The 21984-nt window shown below is 33.4% G+C and overlaps 1 protein-coding gene across 2 annotated transcripts; it reads right to left on the bottom strand.

Annotated features, from left to right (window-relative positions):
* Window positions 1-16802: 16802 nt before the first annotated feature.
* On the bottom strand, window positions 16803-20336 carry LOC100240837 (F-box/kelch-repeat protein At3g24760). Of its 2 annotated transcripts, none has more exons than XM_010654178.3 (2): window positions 18958-20336; window positions 16803-17101 (listed from the first exon to the last, which is right to left on the bottom strand). In XM_010654178.3, exon 1 carries the CDS (start codon window positions 20132-20134, stop codon window positions 18974-18976), a length of 1161 nt encoding a protein of 386 aa, XP_010652480.1. In that variant the 5' UTR covers window positions 20135-20336; the 3' UTR covers window positions 16803-17101; window positions 18958-18973. The 2 variants fall into 2 exon arrangements, with proteins under 2 accessions (XP_010652480.1, XP_002265647.1); XM_002265611.5 differs by having other exon boundaries at window positions 16803-17214; window positions 18958-20335.
* Window positions 20337-21984: the final 1648 nt, after the last annotated feature.

The following is a 21984-nucleotide window of genomic DNA, read 5'->3' as shown; positions in this document are numbered from 1 at the left end:
TTTTTTTTTTGCGTATTCTTGTCTCGTGATCCTCCCCCTGCTCTTTTCAGTTGAAATCCCCAATTTTTGATGTCCAATGCCACGGGAATTTTGATTTTTGGTCAAAAATTGACCTATTTTCTAAAGGATTGCTATATGATGCGTATGAGATGAAATTTATGCAATCATAATGCATTTCCAACAAGAATTCATTATACAAACATCATATCAAAGAGAAATAACCCCTAGTTGTCTTCTAATATCGGAAAATTGTTCTTCACTTAGAGGTTTTGTAAAAATATCGGCAAGTTGATCTTTTGTGCTTACAAATTCAAGTGTAATGTCACCCTTTTGTGCATGATCTCTAAGAAAATGATGTCTAATTTCTATATGCTTGGTCCTAGAGTGTTGCACGGGATTTTTTGAAATATTTATGGCACTAGTGTTATCACATTTGATAGGAACATGCTCAAAAGATAAGTTAAAATCACTAAGTGTTTGTTTCATCCAAAGGATTTGAGCACAACACAAACCGGCTGCTATGTATTCGGTTTCCGCCGTTGACAAAGCTACTGAATTTTGCTTCTTACTATGCTATGAGACAAGTGAGTGCCCTAAGAAATGACAAGTGCCACTAGTGCTCTTTCTTTCAACTCTACAACCGGCAAAATCGGCATCCGAGAACCCAATCAATTCAAAATTATCACCCTTAGGATACCACAAACCAATATTCATTGTCCCTTTCAAATATCTAAGAATTCTTTTAACGGCACTTAAGTGAGATTCTTTAGGACAAGATTGAAATCTAGCACACAAGCATACACTATACATGATATCGGGTCTACTAGCGGTCAAATAAAGCAAGGATCCTATCATGCCTCTATACATAGTTGAGTCAATAGATTTACCTTTTTCATCCATGTCAAGCTTGATGGATGAGCTCATTGGAGTTTTCATCACCTTGGCTTCTTCCATGTTGAACCTCTTGAGAAGATCCTTTATATACTTTGCTTGATTGATGAAGGTTCCTTCCTTTAGTTGCTTGATTTGAAGTCCAAGGAAGTAATTGAGTTCCCCCATCATGCTCATTTCAAACTCACTATGCATACACTTAGAGAAATCTTCACAAAGAGAGTCATTAGTAGCCCCAAAAATAATATCATCAACATATATTTGAACTAGAAGCATATCCTTTTCTTTGGTTTTAATGAAAAGAGTTGTGTCGATTTTTCCCATTTTAAAACCCTTTTTCAAAAGAAATTTACTTAGTCTTTCATACCAAGCTCTAGGTGCTTGTTTCAAACCATAAAGTGCCTTTTTAAGTTTAAAAACATGGTTTGGAAAGTTGAAGCTTTGAAAACCGGGTGGTTGTTCAACATATACTTCCTCATTTATGAAGCCATTTAGAAAAGCACTTTTCACATCCATTTGATATAGAATAAAGTCTTTGAAACATGCAAAAGCAAGCAACATTCTAATTGCTTCCAATCTAGCTACGGGGGCAAAAGTCTCTTCATAGTCTATTCCTTCTTCTTGATTATACCCTTGGGCCACCAATCTTGCCTTATTTCTTACTATGATGCCATTTTCATCCATTTTGTTTCTAAAGACCCATTTAGTTCCAATAACACTTTGATTTGAAGGTCTTGGTACTAGTTCCCATACTTCACTTCTTTCAAATTGATTTAATTCTTCTTGCATAGCAATCATCCAATTTTCATCAACTATAGCATCTTTTATGTTTTTAGGTTCAATTTGAGAGATGAATGCAAGATTATTACAAATATTTCTAAGGGATGATCTAGTTCTTACCCCACTTGATGGATTACCAATGATTTGATCTTGTGGATGGTTGATGACAAACTTCCAATCTTTTGGGAGGTCTTGGCTTGATTCTCCTTGCACTTGTTGAGGAGGAGGTAGTGCCAAAGGTGAATCTTCTTTCTTGGGATTCTCTCCACTTTCTTCTTGTTGTCTTTTGTCCTCAATTTGCAATTTTCCCATGGAGGTCTCCAATCCTAACTCATCATCAACACTTTCTCTTTCTTGAAGATAATTGTTAGATTCATCAAAAATGACATGGATGGACTCTTCTACAACCATGGTTCTTTTGTTGAAAACTCTAAAAGCTTTACTTGAAGTTGAGTAGCCAAGAAAAATTCCAACATCGGATTTTGCATCAAATTTTCCAAGATTATCTTTGGTGTTTAATATAAAACATTTGCACCCAAAGACTTTGAAATAGCTAATGTTGGGTTTCTTGTTTTTCCAAAGCTCATAGGGAGTTTTCTTAAGAATGGGCCTCAACAATATTCTATTTAAAACATAGCAAGAAGTGTTTACCGCTTCGGCCCAAAAATACTTTGGCAAATTGTTTTCATTTAGCATGGTTCTAGCCATTTCTTGAAGAGTTCTATTTTTCCTTTCAACTACCCCATTTTGTTGAGGAGTTCTAGGAGCCGAAAAATTGTGATTGATACCATGCTTATTGCAATATTCCTCAAAGTCAAAATTCTCAAATTCTCTCCCATGATCACTTCTAATGCAAGTGATTGAAAAGCCTTTTTCATTTTGAACCTTGTTACAAAATTTTGAAAACTCATAAAAAGCTTCACTCTTTTGACTTAAAAACAAGACCCATGTGTATCTAGAGAAATCATCCACAATGACATAAGCATAAGATTTTCCTCCTAGACTAGGTGTCCTAGAAGGACCAAATAAATCCATGTGTAGCAATTCAAGAGGTCTAGATGTTGAGATGAAATTTTTGTTTTTAAAAGAGTTTTTGATTTGCTTTCCCATTTGACAAGCTTCACAAATTTTGTCTTTTTGAAAATTAATTTTGGGAAGGCCTCTAACGAGTTCATCTTTGTTGAGTTGGGAAATGAGGTCCATGTTAGCATGTCCCAACCTCCTATGCCACAACCAACTTTGATCATGCATGCTTGAAAAACATCTATCATGGCCATCATATTTTGAAATATTTATAGCATATACATTTTCACATCTATGGCCCATGAAGATGGTTTTGTCATTTTGAATATCCTTGATGATACAATGAGATGCTTCAAAAATTACTTTAAAACCTTTGTCACAAAGTTGACTAATGCTCAAAAGATTGTGTTTTAAACCATCTACTAATAAAACACTTTCAATAAGGGAGGATGTACCATTACCTATGTTACCTTGACCAATGATTCTTCCTTTTGCATTGTCTCCAAAGGTGACATATCCTCCTTTTCTCTTTGTAAGGAAGGCAAACTTGGATTCATCTCCGGTCATGTGTCTTGAGCACCCACTATCCAAGAACCACTTATCTTCCTTTGAGCCCTACAAAATAGAATTCAAGTTGATTTAGGTACCCATGTCTTCTTGGGTCCTTGAGGGTTAGTGACTTTGGATTTTTCAATCCAAACCTTTTTAACCTTAGCTTTTGAATTCTTTTGAGCACCATTTCTTAAGGGACATGTACTACTAATGTGCCCTCCTCTTCCACAAAAGTTACAAATAGTGGAAGGACATTCACTTGAGGATTCTTTTACAAAATAGTTTTTAAAATACTTTTGGTTCTTTGAAGATTTGAATCCTAGTCCTTGTTTGTCAAAAACACATTTTTGGCTTGCTAAGATCATTTCAAAGGACTTTTGTCCACAAGAGAAAATTGAAAGAGAGGAGGTCAACCATTCATTTTTCTTTTTCAAATTTTCATTTTCATTTCTTAAAATCTCATTCTCTTTTTCAAGATGAGTTTTTGAGATTTCATCAATTGAAAACTTTTCTTTCACTTCCTCAAGTTCTTTTTCAAGTTCTTGAATTCTCTTTTTAAGAGAATTATTTTTCAAACTAAGTTTTTCAAAATCCTCATATAGTTCTTCAAAAATAACATGCATATCTTCATCACTAGAGTTAGAGTTTACCTCATCAAGATCATCTATTGCCATGAAGCACATGTTTGCCACTTCTTTTTCCTTTTCTTCCTCGGAAGATTCTTCACTCTCACTCCAAGTGGCCATCATTGCCTTCTTCATTCTTCTTTTGGCTTCAATTTTGTAGAGAGGACAATCATATTTAATGTGTCCCGGCTTTTTGCATTTGAAGCATATCAAATCTCCTTTCTCTTCCCATTTATCTTTGTCACCATGTGATGAGGATTCCCTTCTTGAATTTCTTCTAGAGGTAAACTTTTTCCCTCTAAACCTTTCACCTCTCATGTACTTGTTTAGCTTTCTTGTGATGAGAGCTAAATCATCATCTTCTTCACTTGGTTTTTCTTCTTCAACATCTTCTTCTTCCTTGGTTGTGGCCTTGAGAGCTATGCTTTTCTTCTTCTTGTCTTCACTCTCTTGTAGTTGCTTTGTCAAACTGATTTCATAGGTCATCAATGACCCTAAGAGTTCTTCCATAGGTAGCTTGGTCAAGTCTTTAGCTTCTTGAATAGCGGTGACCTTTGTATGCCACTTTGAGGGTAGAGACCTCAATATCTTCATCACCTTTTCGGATTCATTTATGACCCTTCCCAATGCTTCAAGGCCATTGACAATTTCAGTGAACCTAGTGATCATCTCAACAATAGTTTCAGTTTCTTTCATTGAAAACAATTCATAGTTATGGACAAGTATATTAATTTTTGACTCTTTCACTTGATTTGGTCCTTCATGAGTTATTTCAAGCAATCTCCAAATTTCCTTAGCAGATTTACATTGGCATATTCTATTGTATTCATTCCTATCCATAGCACATTGCAAAGTAAAGACGACTTTAGCATTTAATTGAAAATTTCTTCTATCAAGCTCATTCCATTCTTTCTTGGGTTTTGGAACCAAAACTCCATCAACTAATTTAGTGGGAAAAGTTGGGCCATCTTCAATGACATCCCATACATCTAAATCGGTTGATTGTAAGAACCAAGTCATTCTAGCTTTCCAATAGGGATAGTCGGTTCCCGTAAAGAATGGAGCTCTATGTTTTGAAAAATTTTCAGTTTGAGATGAGCTTGATGGAATAGCCATTTTCCTCTTAGACGATTAAGTCTTAAGCAAGAGGTCTAGCTCTGATACCAATTGATAAAACAAAGGCTATGAATAATTAAGGAAAATACCCAAAAGGGGGGGGGGGGGGGGTGAACTGGGTTTTTCAAAATCTTTTTCCACACAACAATATATGCACAAAATAAATAAAGGAAAGAGATAAAGGTAAAGGATTCAAACTCAGATTTATAGTGGTTCGGCACTCCCTTGCCTACGTCCACTCTCCTCAATCTCCTAACCGAGTGAGGGTTCCACTAGCTTGAAGCTACAATCAAGCTTTCAATCGTCTTACACTTGGATTCCGGCTCCAATGGGCTCTTACACAATCTCTTCAAGATTTGAACCACTTGAAGGCTTTCACACTCAGTTTACACAAGGATGAAACTCTCAACCTAGCTTAAGGAAGGCTCAAGTACAAGAGAAAGCTAGGATGAATTGCAAGAGTGCACTAAGAATATGCAATTGATGGTTTAATGCACTAAGAAAGAGGATGAGAGCCTTTTTGATCAAGAACAGGTAGGTAGGCTTTGAATGCAATTGTTCTCTTAGTCATAAATGAAGAGGAGCTCTCAATATATAGGTTTCTAAGCTCGGGAGACAAAAACAGCAGAAAGTAGCCTCGACCGGACGAGCAAAGGGTCGACCGGATCACTAGCCATTGGAGCATTTAATGCATAGCAGGTTACCGTTGCCTCGACCGGACTTCGACCGGACATCGACCGGACCTCGACCGGACAAAGGGTGAGGCTCGACCGGGAAGAGGAAGCTACTGGGAGAGAGAGAAAGTTTTTGTCTCCCTCGACCGGACCTCGACCGGACAAGGGAAACCGGTCGACCGGTTCCCCAACCGGTTGAGCCGGTTGGCCATAGCCTCGACCGGATGAGCCTTTTGGCCCTGAAAACCTATCCTTTTTTATTTCTTTCTTTTCCAATACTTAGGCAAGGTCTTTAGGAGAGTTAATATGTCAATTTTGAGTCAATTTGCCTAAGGTATATTTGATAAAACTCGGGTTTTAAAGAAAATCAAGTTTTAAAGAATAAACCGAGTTTTCTAAGATGTATGAAAATGTATGAACATCCTAAGTGCACTCATGCTATCATCTTACATTCATTTCCTATGATCACAAGTCTTCCAAATGGTCTTTACCACGTATTCGTTTGGTCCTTGAGATTATACCTGAGATTCTTAACAATTTAAAGCAATTAGTCACTTAACCACGGTTTGTTATCATCAAAACCTGATTAGGAGAACCCTTGGGCTAACATACGCAATTAATAAAAAAAAGTAGTTAGTATTGCTTCACCCCAAAGATATATATATAGGTGTTTTTTTAGAAAACATTAAAGATCGAGCTATTTCTAATAAGTGTTTATTTTTCCTTTCACCTACCTCATTTTATTGTGGAGTGTTATTATAAGAACTTTGATGCACAATCCTATTTTCCAAAAAATATTTTCCCAAAATGTTATTAAAATATTCCATTCCATTATCACTTTGGAAAACTTGAATTTTAGTTTAAACCATGTTGTGAAAATTTTTAAATACTTGTGTTGTCTTATATTTCTCCTTTGATAAATATACACAACAAATTTGTGTGTGATCATCAATATATGTAATAAACCATCTTTTGTTGAAAAAAGTAATAACCCGAGAAGGCCCCCAAACATCACTATGAATAATTGAAAAAGGTTTTGATGCTTTGTAAGGTTGTGGAGGAAAACATGCATGATGATATTTTGTTAATTCACAAATTTCAAACTGAAACAATGACAGATTTTTATTTTTTAAAAAGTTTGGAAACAAATATTTAAGATAATGAAAATTAGGATGACCTAGCCTAAATTGTCATAACATTATTTCATTATCACTAGCAATAAAAATATAAATATATTATAAACAAGTAGTCTAAGTTTGTTTTCCTAGTTCAATTTCATCTTCAAGGTAATAAAGGCCTCCACTCTGTTTAACATTGTCAATCCTCCTCCTCGAGTTTATTTCCTAAAATTCACATTGATCATGGAAAAAACCAACTTGACATTTTTTTTTATCCTGAGTTAATTTGCTAATAAATAGAAAGTTACAAGACAACTTCAGAATGTAAAGAACATTATGGAGTGTAAAGGAGTGAGATATAATAATTTATCATTTTCCAACAATAGCTGAAAGAGAATCATATGTTATTTTTACTACTTGATTCCCTAAACAAGGATTGTAAGTAGAATATAATTTGGAACAATTACCCATATGATATGTTGTGCTTGAATCTATGATCTAAGGGCAATTTGAATTGACGCTAAGCAAGGTTACAATGAAGTAATTACTTTTATAAGCTAATAAATAAAAATAAAAGGAATTTACAGAGTTTTGGAGAAGTTTGCAAAGATGATCTAATTAATCATTTGTGAATGGAAGAATCTCTAAAATGATTTGGTGTCCTTGAGATTCCTCAATAATCATTGAGAATGCCTTACCATCACTACATGCCTTTTTATTCTAATTTAGCGGCTTGCCATGCAATTTCCAACAAGTTTCCTGAGTATGCCATGACTTTTTTTTTTGTCTTCTTGTCATTTCATTTTTGTCCACTGGATTCAAAACTCTTGGATGCAAGCATTGAATTCTCCATTGACAATTCAATGTTGGTTAACATGAGTGTACGACATGTTCCCTCATTACAAACTTTGGAAAAAACAGCTTGAAAATTAGGTAGCAACTCTCTTTCGATTATTCGTCCTCTTACATCGTCAAGTTTCTTGTTTAGACTTGCTAAGAAGTCCACAACACACTCATTCTCGAGCAATTGTTGGTACCTTGTGCTATCAGTAAGATAACTTCATTCCATATTGGTGACTAGATTAATTCATGCCAAAGAGATTTCAAACTGTTATAGTATTGTGTAACAATTTGATCTCCTTTTTAGGCCATAGAATTGAGGTATAATCTCCAATTTTTTATAGAATTTCCAAGGTTAGAGTACACCACCTTTACACTATCCCAAACTTCCTTCACCATTTGGTAGTACATGTAGTGTTGAAAGATTTTAGTCTCCATGGAGTTAAAAAGTCATGTCATCACTAGAGAATTCTCAACATCCTAGTTCGCAAAGGTTGCATTTATCTCATTCGATTGGTTAATCGCTTTAGTTAAATAACCTATCTTCTTCCTTCCTCGTAGATAAAATTTGACTGCCTAGGACCATTGCAAAAAATTTGAACCATTTAATCTATGGTTCATAATTTGTTGGTTCAAATTAATGTCGTTGTGGTCCTATCCATTCAATGATTTCTCCAATGGTGAAATAACTTGATGAGTTTTTTAGGCATCCCCTTTATGGGTTCCTATCATAGTTGTCTTCACCATGAACACTAGTTATAGAGTCCGCTACTTTAATATTCCATAAAGGTTTTTATGGGGAAAATAAAATATGTTCATTATTTAGTCAATCAAAACAATATTAAATAGGCAGAAAGATGTTAACCATTCTCCCTTGAAAATAAGAACTTAAAAACAACCTTAAAAAAAAAATCATAACAAAATCTAATCTAAAATTCAGTTTTATTTTGAAATCTAACAAATCCTAAATCAATATTTGACATATATATATATATATAAGATTTGATAATGGTTTTATTTCCCCTTGAAGATGTTTTCTTAATCTTCTTGAGATCAAACCTTAGTTTGTTCATTTTGAAACCCTTTTGACACTTGCAACCTTAATTCTAACAACTTTATGTTGAAAGAAATAAATAATCAACAACCTTGTTTTCTTGATCTACATTTTCAATGGTTTTTTTTCTTCATATTTTATTTTTATTCATCAGTTTCCATTTTGGTTTCTAAAAACATGTAAGTTTAATTTTTATTAGTTTTCTAAATTTCCCGATTAGGACTTTGGTTGTTGGGAAAATGGAGGAATGATTGTTCTCTATTTTATAGATTTTCATTTCAATGTTTGGTTGCAAAGAAAGCGGAAGAACATTTTTTATTTTTTGTTATCCTAATTTTCACTTTTAATATTTACTTTCAGTATATCATTGTAATATTATCATCTTTCATTTCATCCTTACAACCTAGGTTTTTTCAATTTCCTCATTTCTTTTTTTTTTTTAGATGTGATAGTATTGTAAATCAAATATGTCCAAACCTCTTCCTTTCATATCATGAATCTTGATTCTTTCTCAAGTTATTATGAAATTTCAATTACTTCCTAGTTTGAAAATGCATTGAAAAATCCCTCAATAAAATGTTATTTTATCTACAATGTAAAATTGATATACACTCCACCAAAGAACAAAAATTGTTACTAATCTTTTATGTTTATGTAAGAGACATCGTTGAAGGTCGAGCTAAAAGGTTGAACTTATTTAAGAACTTAAAAAAAGAATTTGAATTTGGCTTGGTCAAAACTTAGGATGCACAACATGTAAGCTTCATTAAATTCAAAACCTAGGCCTAAAGTTAAATTGAAGTCTGCCTCACATTGTGGTTTGCACATTTTTAAGGAAGGCCATATTTTTTTGTAAGCTTGTTTCACCTAAAAGTTTAGGTCAAATTCCCATGGTGTTGGGAATTGGTAGACTAGAATGACACTAATAGGAATTATGGAGTACTCTATGGTTGTGCCCACAATTTCTCATCGTCATATAATTTGGGTGTAAGTGGATATGTTTTTTTTTTTTTTTTATCAATATGTATTTAATACAATCATATCACCTAAATGCATATAAGAATTGATTTCCCTTTTTTAAATTATAGCAACTAGAATTGACAGATTGAAATGTATTATAGTGTCTATTTTCCTTTGTATATTTCCTTTCTAGTAGGTTGGATAAGTTGTAGTTCTTTTATCCATTATCAACAAATAATTTTTTATTTATTTTTTACTTCATCCATATTTAGTGAAAAAATAAAGCATTAATTCATTGCGTGCATGCACATGCACATGCACACACACACACAAATCGAATGAAATATTATTAAGAGTCAATGTTTTTTTTTTCTGTGTTATTTTAGATTCTAGTCAAGGTGCATAGGATCTATGCAAGCCAGAGGAAAAAAAAAACATCCTTAAGCATAGTAGGATAAAAACTATTCATTTGGCCAAATATGTATTAAGCCTCTAGAGCACCTCATTGTATTCCTTCACATTTCTTCACCACCCTTAGTTTAGAATGATTAAATATCATTTAGACTTCTTGTGTGCATGACTCAACATCGAATCTAGTATTGACTTAAATCTCACTAATGGAAAAATAAAGGATTTAGAGATTTGTCTTTTATTTATTTGAAGGTGAGTTATAAAATCACTCATTTAGTTTTCCTTGTATTTCAATTAATTTAGCATTTAACTTTCTTGTTTAAGTAATATTAATCTTAAAATATATTCAAATTTCTAACAAACTTTTACATTAAAATTTCTCATTACAAGTATCTAATAAACTTTTACATTAAAATTTCTCATTGGAAATTACAATATATACAAGATATTTACAAGTGTAAAGAAGATGTTATGATGTCGGTACTCATGATAAAGGTTACCAACATTGTAGATTATTTCCCTCTAAACCTTGTACATGGAAAGTAACGGGGAAATGTTATTGAAATTTTCATGGTAATTTTTAATTGTACATCTTTATGTAATATTTTAAAAATATACAATTCTTAGACAAGATAAAAACAATAATCTTGTGAAGACAAACATGTTCATGGAATCTATATGCATTAATAGTATTTTAATTTTAAGAATCTACTTAATAAAAATGTATTTCTTTTAGTAAGAGTTCATACTTGGATTTGATACACTACATATACAATTGGATCATATTCAAATAGTGAGCTATATTAATTTTCTACTACTACTTTGTTTTAATGAATACAATAAAATAGGACACTTTGGATTTAGTTGTATGATGCTAAATTAGCTAAATTCCTAATCTTCCTACATTGGTTTACTATTTATATACATAATGAATTATCATGATATATGATATATCATCAAATACTAATTATGATATTATCCCTACACACTATTGATAATTTTCATTTTATGCTACAAAATGAAGTTTTGCATTTATTTAATTCAAGTTGAATGAAGTAATATATAGTATTTAAGATTCATAATATGCAGTTGGTTGCATGTGATATAACATAGGTACAATTTTGATGCTATTGTATTTTTTAATATTTTCTTTAGTAGTTGCATAGCTCAATTTATATCTTTGTTTAGTTTATGAATTAGTAATTAATAATTTATGCAACTTGTGTTATATAGGAATTTAGTTGAATCATCCTAGAAATGGATTGATCTTGGATGTCTAAGGATAGAATATCGCGAGAGTATGACGAAGGGGTTGAAAGTTTTATTCAATTTATAACTCTAAATGTTAGATATTTGAATTATATTATATGTCTTTGCTTACAATATGACAACTTAATGAATCATACTCCTTAAGTGATTAGAGATATTTCAATAGAATTAATCAAAGTTACCACACATGATATTGGGATGGAGGGACAATTCCTAGTAAGGAAGCAATGACTATGAAGGAATGTCATGTTGATCAACTTAATTTTGATAATTTAGACAATAGCATTCAGATGGTACAAGCTGCACAAGATGACCAAACAAAGGATTCCTAATCATTTGGAAGACTATTTGAAGATGCCAGAAAACCTTTATATCATACATGTTCAAAGTTTACAAAGTTATCTATATTGGTAAAATTGTATAACTTGAAAGCAAGATATGCATGGTTTGACAAAAGTTTTTCACATTTACTTCAAATGTTAGACAATATGCTATCAATGAATAATGAAATGTCCTTGTCCATGTATGAGGCCAAAAAAAAAAAAAAAAAAGAAGTTAAATGTGTTAGGAATGAAATATGAGAAAATACATGCATTTGTATTCAATGAACATTGAAACATGGTAATTTGAATTTATTATGGGCATCATATTCATATATTGATAAGTGATATGCAAATGAATCGAGTTATTTGTTCCTTTATCCAAGAAAAGGTATTTCTAGTTTGCATGGTCCAATCATTAATCTCGAAAATTTCTATAATAAATTAAGTAGGTCATTACTAGAACATTTAGATGGAAGGTAAATAAAAAAGGAAACAAGAGGAGAATAGATGTTCTTATAAAAGTCTTGTTGTATTTCCTACTTATCCTAAGGTTTAAGAGAATGTTTCAATTCTCAAAAATAGTAAAAGATCTCATATGGCATGCCCAAGAAAGATAATTTGATGGGAATTTGCATCATTTGTTTAATTCTCCATCATGGAAGTTAGTTTATATTTGTGGCATGAGTTTGCTTCTAAGACTAGAAACATTAGACTTGCTATTTGAGTAGATAGTATAAATCCTCACAACTCTCTTAGTAATCGTCATATTTGTTAGCCAATTATAATGATCACATACAACCTTTTACCATGGTTGTGCATGAAAAGGAAATTTATGATGTTATCATTATTGATATCATGTCCACAAAAACCTGATAATGACATAGATTTTTACTTGGCACCATTAGTGGAAGATCTTAAAACTCTTTGGGAGATACGAGTCGAAGTATATGATGCATATTAATAAGAGTTGTTCAAGTTAAAGGTAGTCATGTTATGGATAATCAATGACTTTTGACTTGTTTTCCCTATAATTATCTTCTTTTTTTCCTTATAGTGGAAGAGAGTGATTGAGACATGAACAAGTATCAACATGTTGGTAATAGGCAAGTTGATTGTTACAGGGTACATACTTGAAGGTCAAACAACATTGAGCAATGTGTCTTTGTTGTGCACATAGTTGACAATATCCTTTATAGGGTTTGAGCATGGGATTGCAATGTTGAGGAGACTCATTGGAGAAGGTTAAGTCATGTTTATGTTAGCCATGGTTTTGGGTGTTGCTATATTTCGAACCGTGGGTATGGATTTTATTGCCATGTGCTAGTATGTGGGCAAAGTTGGTAGTGGTTGGAAGGCAATTACTATTTTTAGCCTCCTTTAGATGTGCTCCAAAGTTGATATGTTTTTCATGTCACCTCTAAAAGGAAATAGGATTTTCTTAGGTTTGTATTGTAGTTGCAAGATCCTTGAATTCATTTTTAAGTCCATTCAGAATTTTGATTGTTAAATCCTCATTGTTGACTAGTGCATTCATCATGGCAAGCTCATCTACTTAACTATTAATATTTTGCGTGTATTCAATCACATTTTGGTCACCTTTGATGAGGTAAGAAAACTACCCTTTGATTTGCACAATATGCCCTCATGAAGGTTTAGCATACGTTGTTGCTAAAGCTGTCTAGGCCTTTTTTTGTCTTTGTAGAGGAGATAAACGTGATAATGGTATGTGACAATGAGCTAACTATAACATTAAGAATAAGTTGACCTTGGTAAATTCATATAAAATATTTCAGGTTTATTGATTCACTAACATCAGTGTTTAGAACTGGTGAAGGGCAAGGTTGACTTCTATTTATGAATCCCATAAGGTCATATCCGACGAGGAGTGTTTAAAATTGAAAATGCCAAGAAGTATAGTTTATGAAGGTGAGTTTGAGTGGTGTTTGAACTTCTACATTTATGGAAATGAGAAGTGGGTTATTATCAAATGAATTAATAACAAGTGAAGAACAAGAAGAGGTAGGTTCATTAGGGCAAAGGCTCGATTTTATGAATTAGCCATTGAGAAGCTTGATGGAATAGGAAGCTTTGATACCTTATAAAGTAAGGAGTATGCATAGAAGAGTGGTTAGGGAAAGGAGCTTGTTTCTTATTGTTGTGAAGCAATATATATATATATATATATATATATATATATATATATATATATAACAAGATTTTAAAAACTACAAGAATATGGGATATATCCTTATCAATGGAAAAAAAGTTGAGTTATAAACATTGACCTTTATCTCTCTATCTTCTCTTCTACAACTTTGTTTTGTTTTTCTTGCACTCTATTCTCTTTCACTTATTCAATATCATTTTTTTCAAATAGATTTTTAGTTTTAAAATCTTTCAAAAAACTTATTCGAGAAGGCTGAAAAGTTTTTTTTTTCTTTTATCAATCAAATATACTCTCTCTCTCTCTCTCTCTCTCTCTCTCTCTCTCTCTCTCTCTCTCTCCCTCTCTCTCTCTCTCTCTATATATATATATATATATATATGAATTGAAAGAAAGTATGTCATGATAATTAATATATTTTTATTAATATAAGTGAAATTCCTTATTAAATGAATTCTAAATTTTCATTTTATTTAAAGCATGCATCTAATCTCTCTATACATCCACTTAATTTTCATTTCTTAAGTAAAATTTACATGTAAAAGGACTAAATTACCCTTCAACATCCAAATATCACCTATTCCAAACCCAAATCTCATTCTTCTTTGTGGATATATAGAGAGATGAGATGCAAATGTCTAATAGTGTTTTAAATAAAATGAAAATTTAGAATTCACTTAACAAGGACTAAATTACCTTCAACATCCAAACATCACTCATTCTATTCTTCTTCTTCTCTTCCCTTTCATCTTCACCCTTGGAGCTTCTTCATAAAAGGGAAAACTAGTCAGTCTTCTTTTCTTTTTTCTTCTTTTTCACCCTTAGATCTCCTTCATAAAGGAGAAAACTAGTCAGGGCCTCTTCTTCCCTTTCATCCTTCTTCTTCTTCTTCTTCCCTTCCCTTTCATCTTCACCATTAGATCTCCTTCATAAAAGGGAAAACTAGATAGTCTTCTTCTTCTTCTTCTCTTCCTTTCTCTTCCCTTTAGATCTTTATAAAAGAGAAAAATCTTCTTCATGAAAGGGAAAACTAGCCGGTCTTCTTCTTCAATTCAATTCAATAAAAGTCAGGTGAAAGAATTATTTTCATTTTAATTTCATCCATTACTAAACAAACATCAGTGAATCAAAATCTAATTCCTTACAACTCAAAATTTGTTAATTGAATTTTTTTTTTCCAGGATTTGATCACAAACATTGTATTAATGTTGAACAATAAATGCTAAAAGGAATTAGGTATTAATATTATCTTTTAAATTTGAGACTCTATTTTTAAATATTTTTATTGAATTTAAAATAGTAATAATAGCCAAATAATCAAGCTTAGGCTAATTAGATGGTGATAGCATATGAAGGATTGTGGGTTCAAACATCAAATCATGATAGGTTAGGCCTTAACCCATTTTAGGAATTAGGTTGTGTATTATCTTGCAAATGAAGAAAGTCCTAATCAGAAAATAAAAATTAATTTTGACCCCAAACCTTAAAATACTTTTGTGGCTGCGCTTTGTGGCTTTTAAAATTATGACGCAGTGTTAGTGATGAAAACCAAGACAGGGAAGCATATATCAGGCACCAAATTGGGGGCCTCTCATCCACCACCGCTGAGCTACATCCTGGAGGGCCAACCCAGCGTCGGCAGGGACGCAGAGAGCTACAAAAAGGGGATAGTCTCTCCTGTGTGCTTGTCCATGACTCCGCACATCCTGCTAATTTTATAACTTCAACAAAAAGGAACCGAGTAAAGTATGGCCCGGTCATAAAGATAGGGCATAGGAGCAGATAGTTTAATGCCAAGTTGCAACCAATTCATCACTACCATGCTAGGTAGGGCATGACACTAACACACAAGTCCAACGTGAACAAATGCTGATTACCTGATTTGAGAATACCATGTCTACATCCGCCTACCAACCAACTACCAACCAATGAGTTGAGGTTATCCACTATGAACAATAAAGAAATGAGATATATATATATAGAGAGAGAGAGAGAGAACTGAAGCCTCTTTTGTAGTATCGACTATCTATGATCCCTAAGCTGAACCTTGACAATTGAGATAGACACAACCCTATGTTTCCCTGCTCCATCAAGCCATCATACAACCCTAAGGTCATCTTTGCAATGCTTCCGAAAACACCCAATTCTCAAAAACCTGTTTTGGGAATAATTGGCAACTAAACAGTTCTTTATAACCATTCCCAAACATAGCATGTTTCTATGCACAAATGCCCATGAAGCAAAACCCATGTTTCCATTTTGTCCAGATGAATTTCCTTTTCTTCTACATATCTCTACAAATCCTCTACACCTACCACATCCTCATTTCTTCCTCATGAGTTCACAAGAATAGAGGCAAAAGTCCAATTTCTTATTAGACTACAAACTCCATAAGACAGCCACAAAACAGAAACAGAATTCTGATAAAATAGTGGAACTGAGATGGGAATTTGAGATAAATTCCAACATGGACAATATTAGAGAGGGGGGCATAATTTGTATCACACTAGGCATGGCATAGTTGTGCCCTCAACCAGCTTCAACAGGAAACTGGAACTTAATTCTATGAATGTATTTTTTTTTTTTTTCAAGACAAGGAGAACAAGTTTATATGCACTGAGATTAAACTAAACATCTCTAAAAAGGTAAAAAAATTCATCAAATAGTAATAGATTAAAGACTTTTAACAGCCTAGCAAAGGCATCAGGCACTCATCTGGAAGTGATGGGTTTGGGGGACAAACCTTAGTGCTGAAACAAAAGGATAACACAGCTACATATGCTGCATGCCATTTTTTGTTTCATTTTTACAAGATAATTGCATGCAAGTTGAAACAAAACATACAAAAAAAGCAGCTTTGCTGCAACAAATGAGGTTCCCAACCATAGAAAGAAAATAATATAGTTAAATTTTAAAATCCATGCCAACTAATCCAGCAGGCCAAATATGTAGGTGGTCCCTCTAAACCCATTCATAAAAACAACCAAGGCAAGAGGGTCTCTGAAAGATAAATGCTAAGCACTTAATTACAGCATACAGTTCATAACATTGTGATTTTAAATTCACTTACAATGATGCTGACTATGATATAATACAGATGAAAATGAACTAAGAAAGGCGAGTTCCTGGGGATTGATCATACAAGAGTACAAATGGATGAAATAAAAAAAAAAACCTGCCCCGGATCTTGATCTCTTTGCCTCTAAGAAAATCATTAAGCAGAATTATCGAACAACAGCTTATTACCTTGATACATGGTGAAAATAAAGGACCTTCCACCAGCAGCATTTACCTGACCCACTGCCAATGTCACATACACAAGTCAGGTTTTATATTCTGATGTTTCCTTAAATAAAGACATGATTTCCAACAACTCTCTGTGGTTCAGTATTGAAAATCCATCTCCTCAATTGCTGTCAAATAGACAGTGAAAAATTAGATATTATTATGTCCAATCAGAAACTTCCTAAGCCACTGTTATAACAACAAAATTCAGAAGTACTTCGAATGTACAGAATTAAATGTTTGTGTAGTTAAGAAGCATAGAATGATAATTGCATTGCAAACCCAGTTCTCCTGCATGCCTTTAGCACTATAAAATGGAGAAAAGAAGAAAAAAATGTCTAGACAGTCTTTTCATGTTTCTCATTGAAGAGAGGAAGGACGGTATTAAGCATGTACAAAAATGAGCACATAGAGAAAAGAGATAGGAATCGCAGTGATTTGCTAATGCTAGCCTTGGAGCTAAATGCAAACACAAGTTTGAAATTCATAATGTCTATTCATCTTCACAAACTAGAAAAGTCTTCCATGAGTAGGAGCACCATCTTTATATATGTCACGGAAACCTTTGAATGGTATAAAAAATGTTGTTGGTAGGTAAGCTGACAAACATGTGTTACACAAAAATATGAGGAAGAAGGCTTTCAAGCAAAGAGGGGTAGGATGGCCAATGCAAATACCTCCATTTTTCCTGCCACCTCGACAACCACGCAAAAGAAATCAAGTCCATTATATTCTCTTCACAGGACCTTCCAACCCAAGAAAGAAATTCTAGAATCTAAGACTAATTAAGATTTATTAATTTCAGCCTAGTGGCATTTTTATAAAAATTTTACCATGGTTGCGAATAAGAAAGCAGAATTCCAAAAGGTAAAGGGTACTTACAAGTAGCCCACAAAGTAGGGGTCTTCATCAATACTAAGAAACCTTATTTGGTAGATATTACTCATAAATTTCAAGTAGTTAGATTTGACATAAATTCTCGTCTTCAAATGTCCAATTGAAAGAAATGGTATTTTGTGGAATAAACAGGTAAACCTATTAAACCATCCACTAATGAGATTAAAGGGGGCAACAAGAATATTTTAAAGTGTAAAAATCCATCTTTAAGCCAATACTCTTTAGATAGTTGCCAAAAAAGGTTCTTTTCTTTTACAATTCTTGCTTCCCAAAATTACAACTAAAATTTTTATCAGTTAACAACACTTAAACATACAACCCTTAACAGAAATAAATGAATAAATAAATCTCATACCAAATCACAAGGGATAAAATAAACATTCACTGTTTAAACAACAGCATGATAAGCCCGTTTGACCTTTTTGGTTTATCGATTAAATATCTCTCCATACAAACTAGTGGAAGGATGCACTACATGATCTGGAATTTCTCTTTTAAAAAGGTGTATCATTTTGAAATCATTATGAAATTTTTCTATTTTTTTAACAATGTACAATTTTATTGAAAAACACCAAAACGAGAAACATATACATGGAAGGAAGGAAAGTATTTCAAGAAAAAAGTCAACATTATTAGATAAATCTTTTCAAGGTGGGTTTTTCAAGCTTCATGGTCTGAATTCAATGAACAAATCATGACACATCTCATATGAAAATAAAGATTTAGCAAGCAGATCAAATTTTCATTGAGAAAACTAGCATCCTTGATGATATATATCATACAACACATTAAATTCAACTACTATACACTAATAAAATGATAATAAGGTGATAAAATACAGAGTTTAATTCATTAAATGAAGTCAGTATGAATTGGTTGAAGATAAAACTGGAAATGCAAGAAAATTCTAATGTATAATAGAATTAAATTCATCATAAAAAGAAAACAGGGAGTATTGGGTTATTGTGTATAACCTTAAAGACATGTTGATCAGGCCCCTATTTCCTCCTCTCCAATCCGGAGAATATTCCCAAGGGGAATGGTGGAGCAAAAGCTAATGACTTTGTGAAACTGATTGACAGGTTTGGGCAAATGGGGGATTCTCCTCCAGCTGCACTTGCCAGTCCCACTGTTAATTTCACAAACACAAGCCGGGTAACTCTTGTGGTACTCTTCATTGAACACATAGATCAAATTCCCCAACCCCACGCATTTCAAGCTTGCAAACTTGTCATCCCCATAACCATCAAACAATTTGTACAGCAAATCCTGAGGCATAATGGCAATCTCACTGAACTCCATCGTCTCCTCATCAACCCTCCACAGATTCACCGACGGCCCGCGGGGCGAGTTGCAGAGCCCAGCCAGCACAAGCTGGTCCCGGCAAGCGATGAGGAACGAAAACGACACGCCGGGCGGCCTCAGCGTCTGGACCTCGGTCCAGAAGTGTTTGGTCAAATGGAAGGCAGAAATGAAGCAAGAATATATTCCAAACACGTAGAATTTTCCCTTGTATAAAGCTGAGCACAGCCACTGCGATGAATTCCCAGATCTGAAATCCACCGGCAGCGGCGGACAAAGCTCCCAAGCATCCAAATTGGGGGTGTAGATCTCAACATCCAATCTATCTTCAATGTCCACCAACCCACCAATGAATCTGACGCCACCCACCACGATAAACTTTGTGGACCCAGACCCATCTGAGAAAACACCGACAAGAGGGTTGGAGCGAGGGAAACGGAGGGGGGAGGTGAGGTGCCAGGATTTGGAAAGAATTGGGGAGAAGAGGAAGCGAGAAGAGGAGGTAGTGGACAAAACGAGGCCGTTAGAGCCGATGAGGGAGTGGTGGTGGTAGTGGGGAGGAGGGAAGAGAAAGGAGGGGGGGAGGGGGAGCCAGAGGTTGGAGTCAGGGTCGAAGGCAAAGGACTGATTATTCTTGAGTAAGATGTTGCTCTGTCCCAAGAGAAAAAACCATGGATGGTGGTGGGCGGAGGTGGAGAGGAGGTTGGAGAAGAAGGGGGTGGAGATGATGGAGCGCCAGAGCTTGCAGACGGCGGAGGCGCGTATGATGGAGGCGATGGGAAGGTGGGAGAGGATGAGCGCTGTTAGGTCAGAGCCCAGGAGCGTCCAGTCCAAGTGCGAATCTGACATTCTTGGCTGCCTGATCCAAACAACTCAACTAAAACACCAAACAACACCTACTAGTAATTATTCATTCATATTTGTTTGTGAATACTGAACGGTTAGGGAGAAAATGGTGGGTGGGGGCCGGAGAAAACAGGGGTGGTGGTGGACCTGGTGTTTGGGATTGCAAAAAGGAGAGAAATCTGATTTGGGTGCTGGTTTTCCGGACTGGGAAAGCTGACCGTTGGGTGGCATTATCGTGGACCATGCATGTCCACATCGTCAACCATCATTCCATCATTCCTTCCTTCCCAGCTGCACACGGCTGCTTTGGTAACTGTTTTGTCACATTACTTGAGATAATATTTTTTAATTATTTTAAGAGCTTTAGTTTTTTTTAGGATTATTTTAAAAAATGATTATACAAATACAAACAATGATAAAATAAATAAAAAACTACATATATTCATGTTTTCAATTTTTTTTCTACAAACAAACTTTTTTTCTCAATTTTTATAATTATTTTTGAAAAAAACTTCTCAAACAGAATTTAAAAGCCTATTTGACCTTATAATTTAAAAACAATTTTCTATTTTTTAAAATAGAAAACTGTTTTTAAAATTTTCTAACATTATTTGATAGTTGTTCTCTTGAAATAGTTTTTAAAAATAAAGTGAAATGGAAAACAATTTTTAGAGAATAGGAATTGTTTTCACCAATTTTTAAAAGTAAAATGAAAATATGGGTTATTTTGACCATATTTTTTGAAATTTGTTTTTAGAAATTGTTTTTTAATTGACTTTGTTTTTAAAAATTGTTTTCAAATAATAATAATCAAACAGAAAACTATTTTTAAATCACAGAGCCAAAAGGGCTCTAAAATTCTCCCCTTATTTCTTTAGGAATCTTTGTTTAAAGTAAAATGTATTAGCATATTTGAACTCAAATGTTTTTATGAAAATAATTTTACACTATATCTTCTATTTGTAAGTATGATTGAAATTATTTGATCTATAAAATTATATTAATGTTCCTTAGTGGACTTTAAACTAATTTTCTTTTATTGATAAATTTTCAAGTACTCTCAATTCGGGTGAAGAGTGGTGGCTAGGTAGGGGAATTTGTTTGTTAAGATTTTGGTTCAAACTTTGTTTTAGATATTATTTAGATGTTAAAATTCAATTCCCGTTTGAATGATTTGAGTTTAGAGTTATTTGGACAATAATATGTTAGTTTAAAAGTTGAGATTTGAATATTTTAGAATTTTTGTTCTACTACTTTGAACTGAATTTGATAATTAGTAATTTCCAATTACAAAAGAATGTCTGTATCATTTTCACTTTGAACCTTTGGGCTTAAGGTGTGAAATGACCGTCATGCCCTGAGAGTGAGTTTTGGGGTGTGACAATTTCATTTTTTAATAGAAGGGTAAAAGTTTAAAACACGGTTGACCAATGTTTGCTATCACCCAACACCTCAAAATCACTGACCATCTCCTTAGGCAATCTTCAATCATGAACAAGATAAAAAAGGCAAGAGTATAAGGGATGATTTGAAGTGACTGAACTATAAGAGAAACACAATGGGAATTTTGACCCAAAATTACCAACATACAAATACACTTACAAATATATTTTACTACCATACAACCATATTTTTGTATACACTTCATTTTTCTTTAAATTATGTTTGGTTTTTAGAAAGTTCTAAGAAAAGAAAAAAAAAATTGTAAGGAAAATTATTTTCTCGTTGTACCACATTAAATACCTAAGGAAATAAAATATAATTAAAAAATTATATATTTTTAAATTATTTAATTTTTATATCAATGAATTAAAATAAGTGAAATGAGTTTGAAGTAACATATAAAAATAATT

This window comes from Vitis vinifera, chromosome 7 (genome assembly GCF_030704535.1).
Source record: "Vitis vinifera cultivar Pinot Noir 40024 chromosome 7, ASM3070453v1".
Classification (NCBI taxonomy): Eukaryota; Viridiplantae; Streptophyta; class Magnoliopsida; order Vitales; family Vitaceae; genus Vitis; species Vitis vinifera.
Note: the sequence above shows the minus strand (reverse complement) of the source record. Positions and strands in the feature narration are given on the sequence as shown.

Coding starts and splice junctions, on each gene's coding strand:
- LOC100240837 (XM_010654178.3), bottom strand. CDS start 20,134: ATGTCAGATTCGCACTTGGACTGGACGCTCCTGGGCTCTGACCTAACA.